The sequence below is a fragment of the Dipteris shenzhenensis genome, chromosome 30 (assembly GCF_047967505.1).
Source record: "Dipteris shenzhenensis isolate YYH24624 ecotype China chromosome 30, Dip_SZ_1.0, whole genome shotgun sequence".
Lineage (NCBI taxonomy): Eukaryota > Viridiplantae > Streptophyta > Polypodiopsida > Gleicheniales > Dipteridaceae > Dipteris > Dipteris shenzhenensis.
Window position 1 is genome coordinate 20,719,971 of NC_141625.1, and position 21,884 is coordinate 20,741,854.

Genomic DNA, 21,884 nt, shown 5'->3' on the forward strand with positions numbered 1-21,884 from the left:
TAGGTGAGTGATCACGATCAAAGCGTATATCATGGTAGGTGGAGTAAGAACTCAATGGGGTAGAAAGTGTTGTGTAGCGGGGGGTAGAAATGCTAAAGAAAAGATAGGTATGATCAGCCCCTGGAGGGAGAGGTACTACGGTAAAGTTTGTGATGCGAGATGTGAAGGCAGGGGATCCCATGATGTAGTCCACAACACTGAAGCCTCCCCCATGTGGAAAGCAAGTGAAGCCACTTGATGCGGGCCATCTGTCAAGACCATTATAGATAATTAGATCATGCATCTGTTGAGGTCTAATAGGGCCTGCCCATAAGATGTGAGCGGTCCTCGTCTGTTAGCTGAAACTCGTAGCATACCTGCCTCCTCAAGGTCAATGTCTGACAGTAGAGTGGAATCATCCCTGAAGTCAAGAAGTGGTGCCTGACGAGCGTCTCTCCTCACGTTGAAGTCCCCAACTAGAAGGACTTCCCCGTGGCTAGAGAAGTCAACAATGGATTGATAAAGAGCAGCGAATGGGGATGCCTCATCCTCCCCTCGAATATCTCTGGCAAAGTGGGAGGTCTCGGGGGGGAAGTAGCAAACTGCAATAAACAAATCCCGGCTATCCATGTGTCGAATCCAGATCGAATCCAGATCCAGAAAAACCTGGAGTGTGGATCTCTCTGCTATACTGAGATGGCCCCCAAAAGTGTGGATCTGTAAAGGACTGTGACTCCTTCTGATCCTCGAATCTCTCCTGTATCCCTCGTCTCATCTCTGTAGGAAGACTCCCATGTATACCCGCTGACTACTGGTAGTGGGCGCTCTGGACTCTGATGTGTCTTTGTGTAAAAGACTAGGTCGTGACCTGTATAGGATTCTGAGAAGTTCCCCGGTTCTGACCATAAGGTACCATTACAGTTCCAAATGGTACATGATAGGGTCTCGGATGTGTGGGTCTCATAGACCCCGCCTCCCTATGCGGTAGGAGAGGTGGGTGCCCAACGGGGGTCTGTAAGGAGTTGTCCATCTCGTACTACTGCCCACTTTCCCTCCTTGTGGGCCAGATGCCGCTGTTGCAACAGAAAATGCCTCTCCTCAACCTGTTGGAGTGAGGTCCTCATCCATGGAGATTGCTGGTTGGTCTCGTAAGGTTGACCTATGTCGTAAAGCCGAAAGTCGTGCCTGGGCGTCATGGAACCGTATGATAAGGGGCTGCTCTTGGTTGGGATACCTCCCAACTCGCCATGCTCTCTCAATCCTGTGCTCAATCGCCCTTAGGGTAGTGGTCACGAAGGCCTGCGCATCTGCCATCGGTGTAGCCTAAGTGTGGGGAATCCCATGTACTCTGATGTTGAGAGCCTTGCTGGCTCTCTGCTGCTGCTCTAGGAGGGTAGCCGAAATGGTTACCCTTGCAGGTTCTCGTTTGGCTACGTCGACCCATTTGGATGTCTCCTCGATGGCAGATTGCATGCTCGCAATCCGTGCCTCCACAACTGGGGTGCTAGCGTGTGTTCACATCTTCGAGTTTGAGTTGTGTTTGTTTCTTGGCTTTGTTGTCGTCTTTCTTGGCGGCTTTATCCGTATCCTTGCCACCTTTCCCCATTTCGTTCGATAGACCCGTGTTTGGTGTAGGTCTTAGTCTTACTACAGGAGCGGGAGTGGGAGCAGGAGAGGCAGCGGGAGCATGTAACCCCCCCCCCCCCCCCCCCCCCCTCCCCCCCCGCCCCCCCCGCCCATGACGGGAGGAACCCTCAAGGGGCTGACACGAGGCGCAAGCACACCTCGAGAGCTGAGGGGTGGTGAGACAAGAGAAGAGAAGAGAGATGGCCTAAGGGTAGGCGGGAAGGGCTGAGTGCTGAGTGTAGGCGGGGAGGGCTGAGGGGGTGGCAAGGTTAGCTGAGGGTAGGAGGGTAGGCGGGGTTAGTTGAGGGCTGAGGGTAGGTGGGTAGGGAGGGAGCTGCGGGCGAGGCTAGGCGGGGAGGGAGGGAGCTGCAGGCGGAGGGGCTGCGGGAGCTGCATGTGGAGGGACCGTGGAGGGTGGAGCAAAAGTGAGAGAGAGAGAGAGAGAGAGAGAGAGAGAGAGAGAGGTCGGTACACAGATGTGTTACTGCATCAGTGAACTAAGTTGTTGTGAAATGCTGATATTCCACTCTTTGCTTTAACCTTACAAGGATGTGGTTGAATTCAGAGTGCTATGTGGAGCCCTGATGATGCGGTTTTGCTGCTTGCGTTTGCTCAAACTACAACACTTGGAGCTCTACATTTTGCAGCAAAGCCTCCATCCCTCGGTGAGAATCTGGGAATTTTAGTTGTTTGTGTCCATCTTTGTTTCACTTGCTCTTTGATTATTGCAGGTTTAAAAATGTTGTGCAACTGCCATATCCTTTGTAAGAAAATCTAGCAGCAGCAATCAAAATTGAATTTCATTTTCAAGATATGATTCTGCTCTGAATTATGGAAAACTTCGATATCAAATTTCAATTATAAGGATCTAAAGGGTGGGTTTGTTTATAGTGTAATTTCTAAAGGGTGGGTGGATGCTGCCATTGCAGCCTATAGGCAACCTTTAGCAGGGTATTGACTGTGTTGGCTGGTCATGACCGAGTCTTCTTAACAATTTGAATATTGCTTTGTTCATCTTCTCATAAGATGTGGCCGGAATTTGTGCATTGGTTTATACATGAAATCATTTTTAAATGGATGGGAATCCAGACATACCTCCTACTTCATGATACCAAGGAATGGAAGGCACTGCGGTGCAATGTATCATTGGAGGCCCAGGGCGACTGGTTGACGAGACATGCCTCCTACTTCATGATACCAAGGAATGGAAGCACTACGGTGCAACATACTTGAATGCAATAGTGAAGGCCGTGGTACGATTGTACGAGGGGTGCTGTGGTACGAATTCATAGAACGTAAACTGGTACAAGTGTACAAGAGTTCTCGTGGATCAATGTGTAGGAAGATGAATGTTTGAAGAACTTGTTCTTCCGAGACATAATAAAAAAGCATTAACTTTCTCAATAGTATAACACTACTTGGCGAGCTCGAGCCTCCCTCCTCTCCCCTGCTACATTGTAGTCCCCTCTACCTTACCTTGGCTGGTGGCATCCACTGGTAATGACCCGTGACTTCTCCCATTGGTGGAATCTCCCTTCTCCACTCTTATTGGTTGTCTTCTCTCCCTTACCCATTGCTAAAACTGACGATGCTGTTGCTGTTGCTGGAGTAAAGGCAGCGCTAGCTGCTGCTACTGATGGCACTACTGCTACTGCTGCTGTTGAGGCTTAAGGCGTGCTGTGGGGGATGCATGTGAATGAGAAAAAGCTTGCTTTTATAGCCTTGAAGGCCCCTGTAATTGCCATCTTATAGATTGGTCTGTAAGTGCGACATACCTATAACTGCCATATTCACAGATTAGTTGTAACTGCATTTTTATTTTTTGGTGCAAAGAAAGTATTTCTATGAAGTATGAAAGAAACTCCGAGAGCAATGCGGAAACAAACACCCCAATAGGGCAAAATTAAGCTCATATAAGAGAGCTAGAAAAAATCCAAGGTTGAGGCTGAAAATTGTGATAAAATGCGGAGAGAGAGAGAGCAAGAGAGTGAGAGCTTGAGAGCTGAAAGCTTGAGAGCTGAGTTGCAATAGAAGAGTGTAAAGAGTACAACTCAAAGAGTGAGAGATAAGGTTTTGTCCTAGTGACAAAACCTTAGTAGTAGTCACTAACCATAGTTAGTGAACTAACTGCGGTTAGGGGGAAAAACCTCTTAAAGAGGGAAAAGTGCCCCTAACTAGCTTATTAAATTACATTGGTCACTGCTGAATTATATCTATAATTCTAACAACCCCCTGCAGTGCCAATGTCATGTACAAGGCTGATCAATCACCAAACGAATATAAGTTCAGGGCACTGCGAAATGCCTCAAACTTTTCACGTGGTAGTGCTTTGGTGAAAATATCTGCAACGTTGTCATGTGTGGACACAAAGATCATACTGATCTCTCCTGCATGCAACTTCTCTCTGACGTAGTGATAGTGAACCTCAATGTGCTTCGTGCGAGCATGAAACACTGGATACTTTGCCACTGCAATGGCACTCTGACTATCAGTGAGAATTAGAGAAGGACCCTCCAAAGACAGATGAAGATCAGCAAACAGACGTCGCAGCCATACACATTCAACTGTTGCTGTGAAAGCTGCCCTGTACTCAGCTTCACATGATGAGGTAGCCACTGTAGATTGTTTCTTGCTTAGCTAGGAAATGCAAGATTTACCCAAAAAGAAACAATTGCCACTAGTGGATTGCCTAGTATCATAATCACCAGCCCAATCTGAATCATCATAGGCATGCATCTGCAAGTCACCCCTCCTGGGAAATAGCAAGCCAAAAGACTTCGTGCCTTGCAAATAACAGAAGATGCGCTTAATTGCTTGCCAATGCATAGTTTTTGGGCTGTGCATATACCTGCTCACCTGAGATACTGCAAACTGAATATCAGGTCTAGTGTTGCAGAGATATATGAGGCATCCAACAGCCTGACTGTAAAGTGTGGCATCAACTAATTCTCCTGCATCATGCATTGTGAGTTTCAGCCCCGGCTCCATGGGAGTGGCTATGGGCTTACAATCATGCATGTTAAATCTGTCCAAGAGTTTCTGCACATACTTGGACTGAGACATAACAGTGCCATGTGTCTCATGAGAGAACTGGATCCCCAAATAAAAGTGAAGCAGCCCCAAATCTGACATGTCAAAGTTGGTCTGCAAATCAGCTTTGAAATCTGCAATTTTGTCTTCATTGGACCCTGTGAGCAGTAAGTCATCAACATAAAGAAGGATGACTAAAATTTCCCCCCCATCCATCTTGATGTAGAGGGTGCTCTCAGTAGGACTATTGTGCAGTCCCTTGTTGGTCAAAAAGGCATGAATCTTGGCATACCATGCACGAGGGGCCTGTTTCAGCCCATATAAAGCTTTGTTTAGCTTGCATACTTGAAGTGCATTTGCTGTAATTTCAAAGCCTGGAGGTTGTTTGACATACACCTCTTCCAGCAAGTCTTCATTTAAGAAGGCTGTTTTATGTCCAACTGATGAACATTCCACTCAAAATGTGCAGCCATTGCAATAACTGATCGGATGGTGGTCATCCGGGATGTAGGAGCGAATGTCTCCTCATAATCTATGCCCTTTTTCTGAGCATAGCCTTTAGCAACCAGCCTTGCCTTGTATTTGTCAATGGAGCCATCTGGCTTCCGTTTGACCTTGAAAACCCATCGTGTGCCAATGGCATGTTTACCTGGTGGCAAGTCTACAACATCCCAAGTCTGATTTTTTTCAATGGACTGCAACTCATCGTGCATGGCATTCATCCAATGCACATTGTCCTTTGCTTCTTCGAATGTGGCAGGCTCCTCCTCATCAAGAAGAGTACTTGCATATGCTGATTCCATTGAATTAGCACCTTCCATGTGCCTTGCTGCACTGCGAGTCCTGCCAAGTAACGGAGCATCAATTTTACTCTCCCTGAGAGTCTGTAACAGCCAGTTTGGGACTGTTTTTGCTGCATGTATGTCTGCAATTTCTTGCTGTACCACTTGTTCCACTGTCTGTGGAGGTGGCAAGACATCCTGTGGCGGAACTAAAGCATCGGGAGGTGGCTGTAAATTCTGATTTGCATCAGAAATATCAGCAGGGGAACCCAAGGCAATGGGTAGCAACCCCTCAAATACATCCTGTGAAGAAGAAGGCATTTGAAATTCAGCCTGAGTGTGAGCTGAATTTTCAGCAAATATCACATCTCTACTGACAATGATCTTGCGTGTAGCAGGATTGTAGAGACGGTACCCCTTGCTTTCTGCGCTGTACCCAACAAATATACACTTAATGGCTTTATCTGACAACTTGTGCCTAAATTCAACTGGCACATGAGCATAAGCAAGGCATCCAAAGACTCGGAAATGATCCACTGAAGGCTTTCTCCCATTCCAGACCTCATAGGGAGTTTTTGTTTTTAAAGCCTTAGTGGGAGCCCGATTCAAAATGTAATTGGCATACATCAGACCCTCAAGCCAGAATTTGTGACGCATGTGTTTGCTTTTCAGCATACATCTGTCCATCTCTATGAGAGTTCTATTTTTCCTCTCAGCTTTGCCATTTTGTTGAGGGGTCAGCCTCACTGTGAGCTGATGCACAATACCCTTGCCTTTCAGAAAAGCATCAAAATCTGCAGACAAGTATTCCCCACCTCTATCTGTGCGCAATGTCTGTATCTTGAGTCTGGTTTCATTTTCAACCATGGCTGAAAAGTGTTTAAACACCATGAACACTTCAAATTTGCGCTTCAGCCCAAAGACCCAAGTGAAATTGGAGTAATCATCAATAAAGGTAACGAAGTAGAGATGACCACCCAATGATGGAGTCCTCATGGGACCACAGACATCACTGTGTGTAAGCTGTAATCTGCGGACAGCTCTAACTGAACCATCCTTTTTGAAGGGGAATCTATGCATCTTGCCTAAAATGCACCCTCCACAGGCATGTGGAGGAGGTATCTCAAGAGGTGGCAATGCATCAACCATGGAATGCTTCTGAAGTGTCATCAATTTGTTTTAATGCATGTGGCCATATCGGGCATGCCATAATTCTGCATTCTGCATGGCAGCAGTAGGGGTAGAAACTGCAAGAGCATGGGCTGCTCTTTTTTCAAAAAGATCAAGCTGAAAAAGCCCACGCAGCAGAGTACCAGATAATCTTAAGGCATAATCATCTTCCCTGTCTCGGACAGCACATTTGTCATCCTCAAAGATGACCTGAAATCCAGCTCTGTTAAGAGTGGACACTGAAAGAAGATTTTTGGTGATACGAGGCACATATAAGACATCTGAAAGTCTGAAAATTGAGCCATCAATGGTAGTAATCTCAACATCTCCTGTGCCACGTACTGAATATGATGAGTTATTGGCACAAGTGACTTTCTTACCAACGGGAGGTGGATGCAAGGAAGTAAAAAGACACTTCCTAGAAGTGATATGCTTGGATGCACCGCTGTCAAAATACCAAGTGTTCAGTGTTTCATTGACACTGAAAGCAGATGCATCCGTAGAAGAGTCATAACTGCAAGTCAAAAATGCATATGTATCATCATTACAAGTGGCTGTACTATCCCGAGCAGCCAGCCTAGAATTTGAAATGCAAGATAAAAAGGCATAATCCTGTCCAACAAAGTTGGCTGCAGCATCCCCACTGTCAGATGCATGAGGAGCTAAATCTGAAACAGCCATACAGGAGCTGTTTTTCTTCTCTTTTGCAAGCCTTTCTTGCATTCTGCAATGTGATGACCTGGCTTTTTGCAGTAGTGACAAAAACCCTTCTTCTTGGGCTTACTTGCATCATTTTTAGGCTTTTGTGAAGGCTGTCCTGACCCACTGGAAGGCTGATTTACTGATGTCTTTGCCTGTCCCTTTGTTTTTGATTTAAACTTTGAGAGCATAGCTTGTTCACCTGCACGTGAAGCCAAGTTTTTCCTGGTCTGCTCGTCCTGAAGTAGAAGTCCTATCAACTCATGAAAAGTGAGAGGATTTGCACCCTCCCTTAATGATAAGTTCAGCGAGGTATGAAAGCTGAGATAAGACTCAAGAAGAGAATTCAGAGTGGTAGTAATCATCTCTGAATCAGGAATAATCTCATCTATGTTTAATAATTGCTCTCTGAGATCCTGTAGCTTTGTGAGGTGGACTGACATGGAGTCACCCTCTTCCATATGTGTATTACTTAACTCTCTTTTCAAGAAAGATACCCTTGCATCATTCCGGGCTGCATACATGCTTTCTAAAATATCCCACGCTGCCTTCGAGGTCTTACACGACCGGATATGCGGAATGATAAATCTTTTCACTGAAAGAGAGATGCATGACAAAGCTAAGGCATCCTGTGAATCCCATCTCTTCTGCTCTAGAGTAGTGGCTATAGTTGCACCAACAACTTGTTCTGCAGCTGCACCCTGTGCACGACCTCTTCCACCTACTTGTTGAGGAGGGGTATTAGGTGCCATACCTGCTGGTCGGATCTCACCCCCATTCAGATAATCGCATAAATTGCGAGAAATCAGAATATTGCGTACCATAAAACTCCAGAGGGAGTAGTTGGTACCATCCAACTTGTCTTCCTGTGAAAGACCACCGAACTGGAAGTCATTCTGATTTTGCTGGGCCATATCTGAGAAAGAGATTTAAGCAGATACAAAACTGAATTCCCTTACTGGGAATGAAATGCACAACTCCCAAAAAATACAGCCAAGCACTGGCTGTAAATGCAACTCAGATTTCTGTACTTGCACTGTCAGAAATCTGTCCAAGCATCAAAAACTCTCCAGAATCTGCTAAAAGTGTTGCAAGACACTTCAAGAAAGGCAGTAGGAACTTAAATCTCCAGAAATTGCTCTCCCAACACAAAAGCCCCAAAATAGGCCCGAAATTGCAACTAGAAAGGGGCAAATTGATCAAAAGCCCCAAATGTTGCAAGAATTACCCTCTGTTTGCAAAAGCCCCAAATTTTACTGCAAAATTGCAATGTAATCATAAAATCCCCAAATTTCTTCAGAAATTGTACTGCAGAATCAAAAGCCCCAAATTTCGAGCTTGAAATTGCAACCAGAGAGGGACATAAGCTTAGAAAGCCCGAAATTTGGCAATTTCAGCAGAAAGCCCCAAATTTCAGACCAAATCTGCAATGTTTGCTCCAAGTGTAGCTCCGAAACTACAAATTGACTGCAATGTATGCAACAAACAGGATGCCCCAAATTCTTCCAAAAAACTGAGCCAAACAATGGCTGTCTGCAAGATGTGCCTGCCTAAGATCACCTGCAAAGTGTACGGACAGATAGTACGGAACTGTCAGTCCGTCTGTACGGTAGTTTGTATGGAAATGTATGGACGATGTGTGAACAACCGTACGTACTGTACGGCAAGCAACATCCAGCGATGTACGGAGGATTGCAAATGTACGGTGCCACACGTGCGGTACGGAAACGCAGATCCAGTACGGAAGAGGTACGTGCTGGTATGGACGACGTATACGCAAAAGCTGTACGAAATGTACGGCGAACGTACGGACGACGATGCGGAAGGTACGATCGGTATGGAATGTGCAGGTACGGTGGGTACGGCTGAGTACGGACAGGTACATGCGAGTGGCGTAGGGTACGGATTCCGTACAGTCGTACGGACTATACGGACAGTCGTTTGATTGCTTCGAGCAGGTACGGGTCTAACTTCGAGCAGGTACGGACGACAGGATGAAGCAGCAGATGCACGAACTGTACGGGCACAAGGAGCTTGGGCTAGAGGCAAGAGCTCAACGAGGAAGGAGTAGGGAGCATGATCAGCCTGCTCTGATACCAAATGTGATAAAATGCGGAGAGAGAGAGAGCAAGAGAGTGAGAGCTTGAGAGCTGAAAGCTTGAGAGCTGAGTTGCAATAGAAGAGTGTAAAGCGTACAACTCAAAGAGTGAGAGATAAGGTTTTGTCCTAGTGACAAAACCTTAGTAGTCACTAACCATGGTTAGTGAACTAACTGCGGTTAGGGGAAAAAACCTCTTAAAGAGGGAAAAGTGCCCCTAACTAGCTTATTAAATTACATTGGTCACTGCTGAATTATATCTATAATTCTAACAAAAGTGCCACCGTAACCTTGTAGAGGACTTTGAGAAGAACAGGGAGTCACTCCAATCCTTGAGAAAACAATCATCCTGTAGAGGCTGCCTGGGAAGACCCTTGCATGCTCCCCCAAGTGGCCATCAAGGTGTCTACAATATCTATCCAGTATTGGCCAATGTTTGTGCAAGGTGGATCCGAGAACCATCCAAGACCTCTATGTGTCTGGATCTCCAAATATGCCATGTTGATATGCTCGCAGAATCTCCCATTTAGTATCCTCAAGGCATGTGTAGGTCTGTAAGGAGAGCGAGGAACGTCATCCAGAGAGCATGACTCAACCAAATGTCATCGAACCGAAAGAGCCCAAGAAGAGTCATGTCTCTCATAAACACCTGGGACCCTGAAAAAGAGAGGCAAGCTACCAAACCCCATGTCATGAAGAAAGGAGAAGGCATAAAAATGCTCAATAAGCTCACAATCTCCTTCCAGATGATCCTAGCTTGTCTACAGTCCCATAAGCAATGCTTAATAGACTCCTTAGTAGAGAGGCAACGAATACAAGTAGAGTCTGCTTGAACACGGACCTCCACTGGTTCATTGCAATCCTTCCATGAAAAGTAAGACAAAAGAAAAAAGTAATGATACCACCATGAAAGAAAGGAACCTGGAACTGAAATGCATATTCCCCCCTAGTGCTTAATAGAGGAGACCAAAAAGCATATTCCCCCCTAGCGCTTAATGCATGAAAGAAACGAACCTGGAACTGAAATGCATATTCCCCCTTAGTGCTTAATGCAGGAGACCAATTTGTGTTTCTGATAAAAAGAAATCCAATGGATCCCCTAAGTAACCAAATCAACTACCTACGGCAACGGTGTGGTACACCATGAGGCCTTGATATTCCAGGGTGGAAATTCGAAAAATCTTATTTGACTTGGTGGCGGAAACAACTCCCTTGTATGTGGCAGATCTCTTGGAGGTTTTAGAGGAGGAAATTCCATGGGGGAAAGAACACCCACTCTAGTGGAAGATGACGGCCTGTCAATAAGAAAGCCAAATTTATTTGAAATCAACCAATGGAGAGAAGGAGTTCCTCTGAGCCAAACATGGCGCTAGAGTATGTAAGATCCCTGTCTGCAAAGGAGCTGAAGTAGGACTGATGGTCTATGTAGGCAAAGCTCCTTTTCATGCACTCCTTATGTCCGCTGACGGGTGTAGGTCTGCACCTAAGACTGCTCCAGATGTCAGGGAGCTATGCTCTTTCAAGAACTCTTCAATGTAGTAATCACAAGGGGTTCCCAGCTCTTCATTCTTCCAACGTTGATGTGAAAACTGTGTGCATATGATAACTAGAACACCCCATGGGGGCATTTATATAGGGCTCGATAGTCCCCTAGATCTGGCTGACCTGCAATTTGCTTATTGTAGTCTCCTTGCAAAGTGGCATGCTTAGGAAGCTTGCCGAGCAACCTCACTGCAATGGAAGAGGGTAAAGCGCTTAAGAACCACCTCTTCACATCATTAGGTGAGGTGCACATCTTGGTTGTTAGTTCCTTTATCCAGGTGTATAACGAGGAGATACTCTCCCTTGGCTTCATCATAATGGTGGGCAGCTCTTAGAATTTATCATGTGCTCAAACTCCTTCAATTAAAGTTCTCAGAAAGTCATCCTTCAAGTTGGACCTTGTTTGGAAATGATTCTAGGAAAACTAACTCTACCGGCTTATGACTAAAAGAAAGGCACAAATGTGTATGAAGGCATGGTTATTTTCCACCCCCTAGCCTTGTAGGACATGAGGAACTTCCTTACATGTGTCTTGGCATCCTCATGCTGTTGTCCCTGGAACTTTTTTGTCTTTACATGAGCTTTGTTGTTTACATGGACTTTTTGAGCAGCTCAAGAAGTCGTCGCCTCTTTATGAAACTGAGGGCTGCCATGGATGACACAACGCCTCCACCCCCTCCTCCTCTTGATCTTGAAGTTAGCTGAGGGCATCCCAACAGATTAGATATAGAAATGGTGAGGAGGGGTATGAGATGGGGAAGACCACACTAGAGCAGAAGACACTACTGGTGCAAATGTCAGTGCATGGGGAGAGTTCAAGTCATGGAAGACCCAGAGCAGTTGGAAAAGACAAAGATGGGATAGGAGCCATGTATGATGTTCAGTAGTTGAGAAGGACATATGTGGTGGAAATGACACATAAGATGGAAGGGAAGTAGGGTAAGTAGTCAAGATAGAAATGGGTTGTGAAAAGACACGAAAAGATGAAAGGGAAGTAGGGGAAGGCTTGAATGATGCAAAAGGGATGACCAAAGCAAAAACTGTTACAAAGTGAGAACTAAGGCGTATGATCGGTGTTGAGAATGGGGGTGATAAGAAGCAGTTGGGCTTCAAGGTCACAAGCAAAGTAGCAACAATATTGGTTGGCTTTGTTGAGTCAGGTGGTGAAGTTGTCGCCTCCCTTGATGAAGTGGCTCCTCATGAAAACATGGGCGTAGAAGAATAGGGGATGGATGCTTGACCTTTACAAACGCCAGAAGAAGCTACATCCTCCTTGACTTGTTCTTAGCTTTATACCTTTCTCTTCCTCTGAGTTGCAACTCTGGTCTGACGACCATTTCTCTCTTGTTGGTCCAAGTCCACAAGGGTCTCAATGAAATTTGGCCATTGCTCGGATTGGTTCACTTTATGCTCTACTAGAGGACTCTGTGTGGTTGCAGCCTCGTCCTTCGTCACATTTAACTATCCTTATGACCACATGGCTGCTTGGTTAAGTAGAGAAGCCGCCTGGTCACTCTAATGTACAGAGTCTCCTGCATCACTAAAGCCCTCTTGTCACTTGTTGAGGTCATTCTTGTACCATAGGTAATATGTCATCCCATGTACACGGTCTCTTTTGGTCACCCTGTACAAAAGGTCTTCAGGTCATCCCTTGTAAAAGGTCTGTTTTGGTCCTGACCTGAGGTCATCCTTGTACCATAGGTCATATGTCATCCCCTGTACATGGTCTCTTTTGGTTACCGTGCACAAGAGGTCTTCAGGTCATGGTTAATAACCTTCCAGATTCCCTAAAACACTCATACACAAAGCTTGCTGGCCTGGAATTTTCAGCTATTGATCCCAAAGGAAAGGGTGTGTTGCTTCCTGGCTCCTTGAGTCTTAGATGTTTGTAAGTACTTAATCCTCCCTTCCGATTTGATTTTTATCCTTCCAGTCAGCCTGTGCATGGGAAACTCTCCCAATTGTTTTCCTTGACAGCGAGTCTTTTCTGAACCAGGAGTTTAGGTATGCTATTCATCAAGTAAAGTTACAGTCCTCACCTGCTCACATAAGAGTCAGGTGCGAGATATCACAGATTTTGTTTGTATGGTATCACATCTGAGCCTCAAGGAAATGAGCCCACCAACTACAAAGAGCACAGTTTTAATAAAAATGTCCTGCTTGCTTGCCCGAATCGCGGAAGAACACACATGGTCGTTGTTGCCCTTCATCTTTTTCACTTATTCACTTTAATTGTGTTCGTGCAGATGTCCAGTTGCTACCTGTTGACCTTCCTGAAATAGAGTCCATTACTGGAGGGTAAATATTCTTCAATGTAGCTCTCTTCAGATCTCTATTTGTTACATTAATGTGATTCCCTTGAAGTCTTTGCACACTACTACTGAGCAGGAGGTTGTGAGGTTGTTCATCAAAAAACTTGGCAGACTTTCCTATAGTCAACAATCTAATTGTTTATGTGGCAGACATGGTGGAATTGAAAAGATGGCCTGGGACAGCACTGGCGAAAGGCTTGCGATTTCCTTCAGTGGGGGCGATGATGTACATGCTGGGCTGATAGCCATCTATGATACTCGAAAAGTGCCAATTCTAGCAGTTTCCTTGCTGTATGTACAGAATGTCTGCTCAAACCCCAAGCAGGGGTTGAACTTTGTTATGACATTGTTGGTGAAAGCATTTACAATTATGAAAGTACTTTTTCTCAAGAATTGTTTGATACTTTCGTAACATTTTCTCAAAAGAGTGACTCGTGATCTGAACTTCGTAATCTGTCGAGGATTAAAATTGATATGATTTGGTTGCTGACACTATCATTTTGGATCAATTTCTTAGGGGTTTTGTGAGGGGACCTGGTTCTGGAGTGAAGCCCTTGGCATTCTCCTTTTATAATTCCCTAAAACAGGGTGTTCTACTATCTGTGGTAATTTCTCAAGCCTTGAGATCTGAGTCCTGCATTACGTAGTACATTGTGGTAGGAATTTGTGCTTGTGCATTAATGCATACCATTATTGTACTGGAAGGTTGGGAAAATAAACGTTCCTCTTGATTCCATAAACAGGTTGGATGTTTGAAACACTCCTCTTGAGTCTTGGTTTCATAAACAGGTTGGATGTTGGTCTTGAACAGAAAAAAGAGTAACAGAACCATGTGCAAGACATGCTGGCCTCATAGACTTTATCCTCTTGTGCATTGTGCGCAAAATGAACTTGTGGTTGAGAACTTGTATTCTCAGCTATAGTTGCAACCAAAAACCTGCTCTTATTGCCCTTTTTCTTCTTATTTGCAATTCTTTTCTGGCATTCTACGGACAAACTGTTTGTGGTAATTGCATTTACCTTTCTTAACCTTGGATTTATCCGGGTCTTATTCCTTTTGATATTTTCTAGATACATCGCTCTCCTTTTCGTTGTATTTTTGAAATCTCCCTTTGCCTTGGAATAGAAAAGCTTGCTCTCCTTGACTAGAGGAATGAGAAAATTTCATAGACTATTCCCTCCTGCAACAACAATCCAAGCTGTAACAAACAATCTACATGAGGGAGTCGAGATGTTTAAAGGGATTGGGATCAATTTCATGTTTTCATTGCCCTCTCATCAATGTTTCCAGGTTGGTTCCTCAAATCTGCAATTGTAATATATGGTCCAAGGCGGATTCACTATCCTGGATCTTAAGCCCATTGCGTTGATTATGCAGTGTGGTCACCCATTTTGACACGCTTTTTGATGCAAACGCGATAAGAGATAATGTGTCCCTTCACGGCGAGCGCAATAAGATGTGCACATGGTAGCGGAAGATGCCCGGCTGGGATGTGAAGTCCTGTCACAAGAATTCACATAGAAGAATACACACATGTGGTCAGTCAAAATGAGATCTCATGAAAGTAAAAATAATGATCCAATATATGGCAGTGAGAAAGAGCCATGTTACAGACTGATTCAGGAGGAGCTTTTGCAAGGGGATGGACTGCTGCAAGAGGAGCTTCTGCAAGGGGTTGGACTGCTGCAGGAGTAGTTTCCGCAAGGGAATGAACTACTGCAGGAGGAAGATTTCGTGGGAGAGAGGCTGCAGAGGTAGGAGGCTGGAGAGTATGCACCAGCAAGAGGGGAGAGAGTGTGCAGTTAAAAAAAATAATTGGGTGTGGGGGGGGAGTGTTTCTTTATAGATGTAGGGAGGGGCCTGCTTCCAACGTTGGAAAATGTGCCCAAATTGTCATGGAGGTCTGGCTCCCTTGGAAATTGGTGGGCTGCATGGGGGCTGGAGTTCTTGCAGTGACAAGTGATGCCATGGTTCATGCATGGCCGTTCAGATGTATCAACAGGTTGCCATGTCCCGGGCCACCTCATGGGCTGCCATGTGTCCCGTGCCACATGCCATGACTTCTACGCCAGCATGCCACATGTTAACTATTATTGTTATTATTTTGTGGCAAAGAAAATTTGATTATATTCTGATCATATGATTTGTACAATTTTGTCAAACCTTGACAAAAAGTTCCTCTCTACAGAGGGATGACTGCATACAAAATGACCTCTTTCTGGTAATAAGAGAAAGCAAAACCAGTAATATAACTTTAAAAAGAGGCTAAGCCTCAAAATGTGGACCCTAGTTGAGTCCTTGCCAAACCAAGGGAGAGACATTGTTCTGTAGTTAACAAAAGGATCCAACAGAGGGCTGCTCATAGGGCGTCTTTCAAGGCAGCAGCATTTAGTAGTGTCCTGTGCATAGAGGATAAATAGCTGAGAAACAGAAGCCAGTTGAGGTACTCTAGTCTGCAGGTTTTTCTTTGACTGGACAGAGTGGAGGGAGGAGCTGAGCCTGCATGTCCATTCTTGCATTAGAACATCTTCCTGCCTCTTGGATGTGCTCATCCAGTTCTGTTTGTAGTTGGGAAACCTGGTCATTGTACTTATGATATTCTTGATCCAAAAGAAACTTAGCCTGGGGCACATCAGAGAATGATCAGTTAGTAAGCATAAAGCATTCATACCAATTAATAAAGAGCTGATCAGCATGCATGATCTCATCATTGAATTGAAAAGCATTAATGGAAATCCATATAAACCATAATGCATAAGCTCTTATAAGTGTCCATTTGGCATAAGGTGTTTTGAGAGCATCCCCCAGTAGAATGGCCTTCCAATTTATAGGCTCCCCAATTCTGATTTGCACATATTTCCATACTTTTCTTGCTTTGGGGCAAGCACATGGTTGTTAAGACACTCATGTCTTATGATAAGACACTTAAGACACTTAAGACACGTGTCTTATCTTAAGACACCTTTAGACACTCTAGTGTTTTTTTTTTTGGGTGGGTGGGGAGTAATAACACACATTGAGTTTGACTTAGCCATGCTATCATTGATGGTGACTTTGGATCTAGTAGTGGCAGTGACCTCATAGATTCAGATTAGGATGAATCTTTAGAGATTTGAGTCTTGAGAGTCGAAAGCTTTCTTTCAATTATATGTATCAAGATGCAGTTTTCATTCATGTCACATGTGACAAGATTCAATTGTGAGTTTAAACCTTTTAGTACTCAAAACTTGCGAGCTCTTCAGTCGTGAGTCTTAACTTTAACTTTTAAGTCTTGAGTGACGAGTCTTGACTCTTAACTACATTGTACAAGTGCATTGTTTCTTCTTGCATTATTTAAGTGTAGCTTATTGTACTTCTAGAATCTAGTAGCTAGCCATGCTAGCAAGTTGTACATTTGTATACGTATACATATATTAATTAAATATTTATTATTATAACCACAATGGCGTGTCTTACGTGTCTTATCTTTAAGACACTTTAGACACTCGTGTCTGAAGCGTGTCTAAAGTGTCTTACAACCATGGGCAAGCAATGAAGAGATGAAAGATGTCTTCTTTACTCATTACACAGTATTTGCATGCACCATCCCCCTTGCCAATACTGAGACTTCTACCATTAGTCCAGACTGCCTTATGTAAAGTTAGCCATAAAAGGGTAGACATTTTTTCAGGGTTTTCTTTGTTCCATATCAACTCAAATCTGAGTGTCCATTTTCTTTCATTATCAGAGCAGTTATATCTATTGTTTAGCTTAACTACAATCTCCTCTATACCTTCAGAAGGTGTGGGTATAGGTAAGAGGGATGAGCTGTCAACCCATCCAAACTCTCTAGTGTAACTAAGCACTCTGCCCCCCTTCCAAGTGATATCCCCATCCCACAATTGTATTCTTCCCATGATCAGCTCTTGGTCTAAATTTTGCAGTCTGAACTCTTTTCTTATCTCCAGCCAGTTTTTCCATCTAATATTATTCTTGTCCCATAGGTCACCCCAGCAAGAGATTCCCTTCTTTACCAAGTGCCATGCTCTCAGAAAGTCATTGTCACTTAGCTGTTGGTTTGGGAAGAAGGTAGAAACTCATATGGAATCCAAAGTCATGAAACTTCCTTTCCCAAAGAGAGTGATATAGCATTTGATCTGTTCATAGGCATCCCACAGGGATTTCCACAAATGGCTTCCTTTGGTAGTGCAAGGTTCTGGGTTTCCAATAGCTGCCAATAAGGGATGGTCCTTCCATCCAGGAGCTCTGAGAGGTATGCCATGTTTAAAATTCCTGAGAAGAAGATTAGCCCAGTCGCTTTCAGGGTTGGTAATAGCTTTAATTATCCACGTTGCTGCTAACTTGTAAGCCGCCAATTGGATATTTATGACACCCAGTCCTCCTCCTTTTCTTGGTCTAGTGCAAAAAGCCCATTTAACTTTGGCTATCCTTCTTCTGGTGTCATTCCCACCCCATAAGAAGGATCTGCAGATCCTTATGAATTTTTCTAATCTTGTTTTGGATGGACACCAGCAAGAGAGATAAAAGATGGCAATTGGATAAATACAGTGGTTTAGGACTACCCTTCTCCCTGCCAAGTTTGCCTGCAGCTCCTTGATACTGTTTAATTTCTTTTTGAACTTTTCAAGGAACCACTCCCATCTGTCCTTCATCTTGACATTGAACCCCATAGGGATACCTAGAAGCCTGAATATCTATCCATGGGGTATCTTCTTGCATCTAAGCTGATTCAAAAGGTTTAGGTTGTCTCTAGATAGTAAAGCATACCTTGTTTTGGAGTGGTTTATTCTTGACCCGGATGCTCTGCAAAAAATGTCCATGCACTCCATTGCTCTTTGTATGTCCACATCTGTGTTTCTGATTGTAAGAGTAGTGTCATCTGCAAACTGCTGATTGACCAATTGGTTTCTTGAGGGGAGTTCTATGCCATTGATTTCTTCTGCAGTTACTTGTTCTTTAATCAGCCATCCCAAGGCATCAGCAACAATTGCAAATAGGAGGGGGGCTAGAGGGCAACCTTGTCTGATGGATCTTTTCAACATAAAACTCTGAGACATCTCACCATTCACACATACCTTTGCAGAGGCATTTGATAGTAGCAAAGCTACATAGGAGATAAAGTTCTTTCCCAACCCCAAGCTGTTGAGTGACTGTAGAAGAAAGTCTTAGTTCAGTCTATCATATGCCTTATCAAAGTCTTAGTTCAGTCTATCTTAATAAGACATATCTCTTGCTTACTTTTCTCAGCATAGGTGCACCCTTCCCATAGATTACTGATTGCCTCCAATAAATGTCTGTTCTTGATGAATCCTTTCTGTTCTTCTAGGATCCACTTGTCCATCTTGTGTCTCAGTCTCAAAGCAATTGCTTTAGCATAAATCTTATATGAACAGTTTAGCATCGTAAGGGGCCTCTTATTTTTTAGCATTGTCCTGTTCCCTTCGTTTGGAATAAGTTTAATGACCCCTTCATTTAAATGCTCTGGGAGCAGCCCCTGTTTGACACTCTCCCTCCAGACAGCCAGTAAGGAAGGGCCAACAGTGTCCCAAAAGACTTTGTAAAATTCAGCAGGAAGCCCATCTTCTCCAAGTGTTTTGCCATTAGCCATTGCAAAAACAGCCTCTTTGAACTCTTGAAGAGATAATTCTATTTCCAACTGATTTCTGTCTAAGTTAGATACAGATGGTTGTCTGGTTGCATGGCACTTCATTCTGGCCTCTAGGACATTATGGTCTGTTGAGTCCACTGTGCTTAGTAGGTTTTTGAAATGGCTGACTATCATCTCTATATTTTCTGTTTCTGATTGAGTCAATTCTCCATTATCCTTTTGCAGCCAAGAGATTTCCTCATGCTTTCTCTTTTTTATGAGCCTTATGAAATTCTCTTAAGTTGGCGTGTCTATCTTGCTTGCCCACCATTCTCTAAAGTAGGTATTGGCATTGTGAAGCTTGATCTGTTCTTAAACTCTGTCTTCTTTTCTTTTGATCAATAACTGTTGTTGGGCATTGATATCATTGCTTCTAGCTCTTTGTTCAAGATCCTCAATATCTTTCTTAAGCATGTCCATTCTTCTTGCTCTAATGGCTGCCCTGTTCTTTCTAGCTTCCTTTAGAATGTTTGGACCTTTTCAATAGCATCCTTCCATCCTTGTGCCATAGATCCAGCTGCTGCAAAAGAAAAGTGCCAACTCTCTATGATCTGTTTTTGTACCGTCTGAAGCTTGAAAAGGGAAGGATCAACCTTAAACCAAGAGTTACCTTTCTTTCCAAATCCCAAATCTATACAAGCTAACACTGGCTTGTGATCTGAAAGAGTGAGAGAAGAAAAGGTGACTTGCTTGACCTCCAGTGTCACAAGAAACGTGTTTAGATTTTTACAGGCGTTTCATCTAGAAACGCCTAAAAGTACTATATTTTATAGAAGTTATAAATACTTCATAAATAATTGTCTTCAGATTCTCTCTCTCTCTCTCTCTCTCTCTCTCAAGAGCTCTCAGATATCCATATTGTGCACACAATGCACACACATATTACACAGTTGAAAGAGTAAAAAGATGCGTCACGCAGCCTATAGATTGAGGTTTACAAAGACATAGATCTCCAGTTTACAAATTACTATTAACTAATTAGTTGCAAGTGCATATGGCTGCTAGCATATGCCATGGCCCATAGTTCAAACAATAAACTTTTAACTTTATAATTCAAATTTCAGAATCAAATTTCAAGATTCAAGATTCAAGATTCAAAATATAACAAAATGTGTTATGTATTACTGTTTACATCATACATGTAACATGCCATAATGATATACTGGTAACTGTATGGTGTAAACTGTATACATAATCAAAGCCCGTCGCCTGCAAGCCAGCTGCTAACAACTGCAGTGTACACAGTACACTCTAGAGTCTAGTCTCGACTCTCTAGAGCTAGGGACTGCTGCCCTCTCCAAGATCTGCTGCCTCATCACTGCCATCATCAGCACTGGAATCAGCAGATGGATCTACATCCTCTGTGGAGGAAGAGGAAGTGCCACCTTCGAACCAAGTAGGGGCTCACAACTGATCTGAGTCCTCTGAGTCCGCACTGTCTACCAATGTCGCCTTCTCCTCTGGCTCGTCTCTGCCTCGACGTCCTCGGGATGACGATGCAAGAACAGATACCTGTGATTTTCCTCGTGAGGCTCGTGCTCGACGTTGATAACCTCGAATCTAGGGTGTCCCTGTATCCTCTGCAACAGTAGCAGCACGTAGTCGTGGTGCATGAGCTCGAGCCATTGAACGTGTCTGACGTCGGAATCGAAGCATATCTTGTTGCAGGAACTCGTAAGCATCGTCATTCTCTCGACTGTGCTGGATGATGGACATGTCGACAGGTTTTAGCTTGATCTTGTTAGGATTGACTTGCTTGGGCTTCCACTTGATGCTACCGGTACCATCTGCAGACCTGTACTTCTCAAGTAGACGTAGGTTGGCATTGACATATACCAACCTATTGAGCTGCTCCACGCTCAACCTGACATAGTTTACAAAGCATAAAGAAGTCAATTCTCACGACTTAAGAATTGTTTTTCAAAATGTTACAAGCTTGACGCTATACTATATAGTCTATAAATAACAACTGTAAGAAGTTAGAACTTGTTTCTCTTCCTGGTGTGTATGTCTGCACATATGCTCCATATCCTCTCAGCTGGACCTAATGTGCAATCTTGCGAAAGGAAGCGGAGAGCTAAGTTGTGCAATGAGGGATTCAAAATCCCAAATTTCTCCCACCAAGTAAGAGCCAACAGCCTGTTGTCTCTTTCCTTGGCAATTGCACGGGAGAAATGACCCATGTCATTGCGGAACTCCACTATGTTCTCGTCAATGCTATTGCAATTTGCAATACAGAAGAAGACAATATAAATAATTAGATAAATCATAAATGATAATACAAAGTTGAAATCACTTAGAAGTTAGTAGTGAGCAGGCTACAAACTTGTACGCCATGCTACCTCACCTATTCAGGACCGATGAGTCGCATACTTTCTCCAAGTATTGGGTCCATCCGTTCACAAGTGCCTGATCATTCCATTTAGCAGGCTCCTTCCACAAGGGATGGAGCATATGTGCAACAGTGTGGATTGGCCTATGAAACCAATCCCATCTCTTCCTCCAAATTCCTAATATGTCATCCTTTATGAAAATTTACCAAAAGGAATCAAGTTAGAGGCTAGAGCTAGGAGAATTGAGTATTAAACTTACAAGTTTCAACTTATATGTACCTGCTCTGGTTGAGGATCTCAATAGGACAATCCTCCGTTGCTTTTTGAAGCTTCAGCATGAACTCGTATAGCAAGCCCATAGTACAACCCTCATGGTCAAAGAGTCGAAGCACGAAGTATAAGGGCTCTATGGACATCTGAATGCAAAGGGCTTCCTGCCAAAACTGATTGTCAAAGACAATCCCTCGACATTCTGTCCTGCAGGCAATCTCGAGTCACTCCAATCCAGCCAATCTGAACTGGTCATCATGCGACGAAGGCTCTCTTTGGTCTTAACCAGCCTACAAATGATAAAGTTTACACAAATTTAAACAATGAATAATTTGAGAAATTGATCTTTGAATGATGAAAATTGAATCATGATTCATGAATCATACCTGCTAAGA

At 43.8% G+C, this 21,884-nt stretch overlaps 1 protein-coding gene across 1 annotated transcript in view; it reads left to right on the forward strand.

Moving 5' to 3' along the window:
* Nucleotides 1–21,884, forward strand: part of LOC147881825 (Transducin/WD40 repeat-like superfamily protein) — a 76,996-nt gene that overhangs the window by 37,737 nt on the left and 17,375 nt on the right. Inside the window, exons 10-13 of the mRNA XM_087401671.1 lie at nt 2,171–2,270; nt 13,173–13,224; nt 13,389–13,529; nt 13,756–13,843. Coding sequence (XP_087257797.1) covers nt 2,171–2,270; nt 13,173–13,224; nt 13,389–13,529; nt 13,756–13,843 — 381 coding nt within the window. The remainder of the gene's footprint in view (nt 1–2,170; nt 2,271–13,172; nt 13,225–13,388; nt 13,530–13,755; nt 13,844–21,884) is intronic.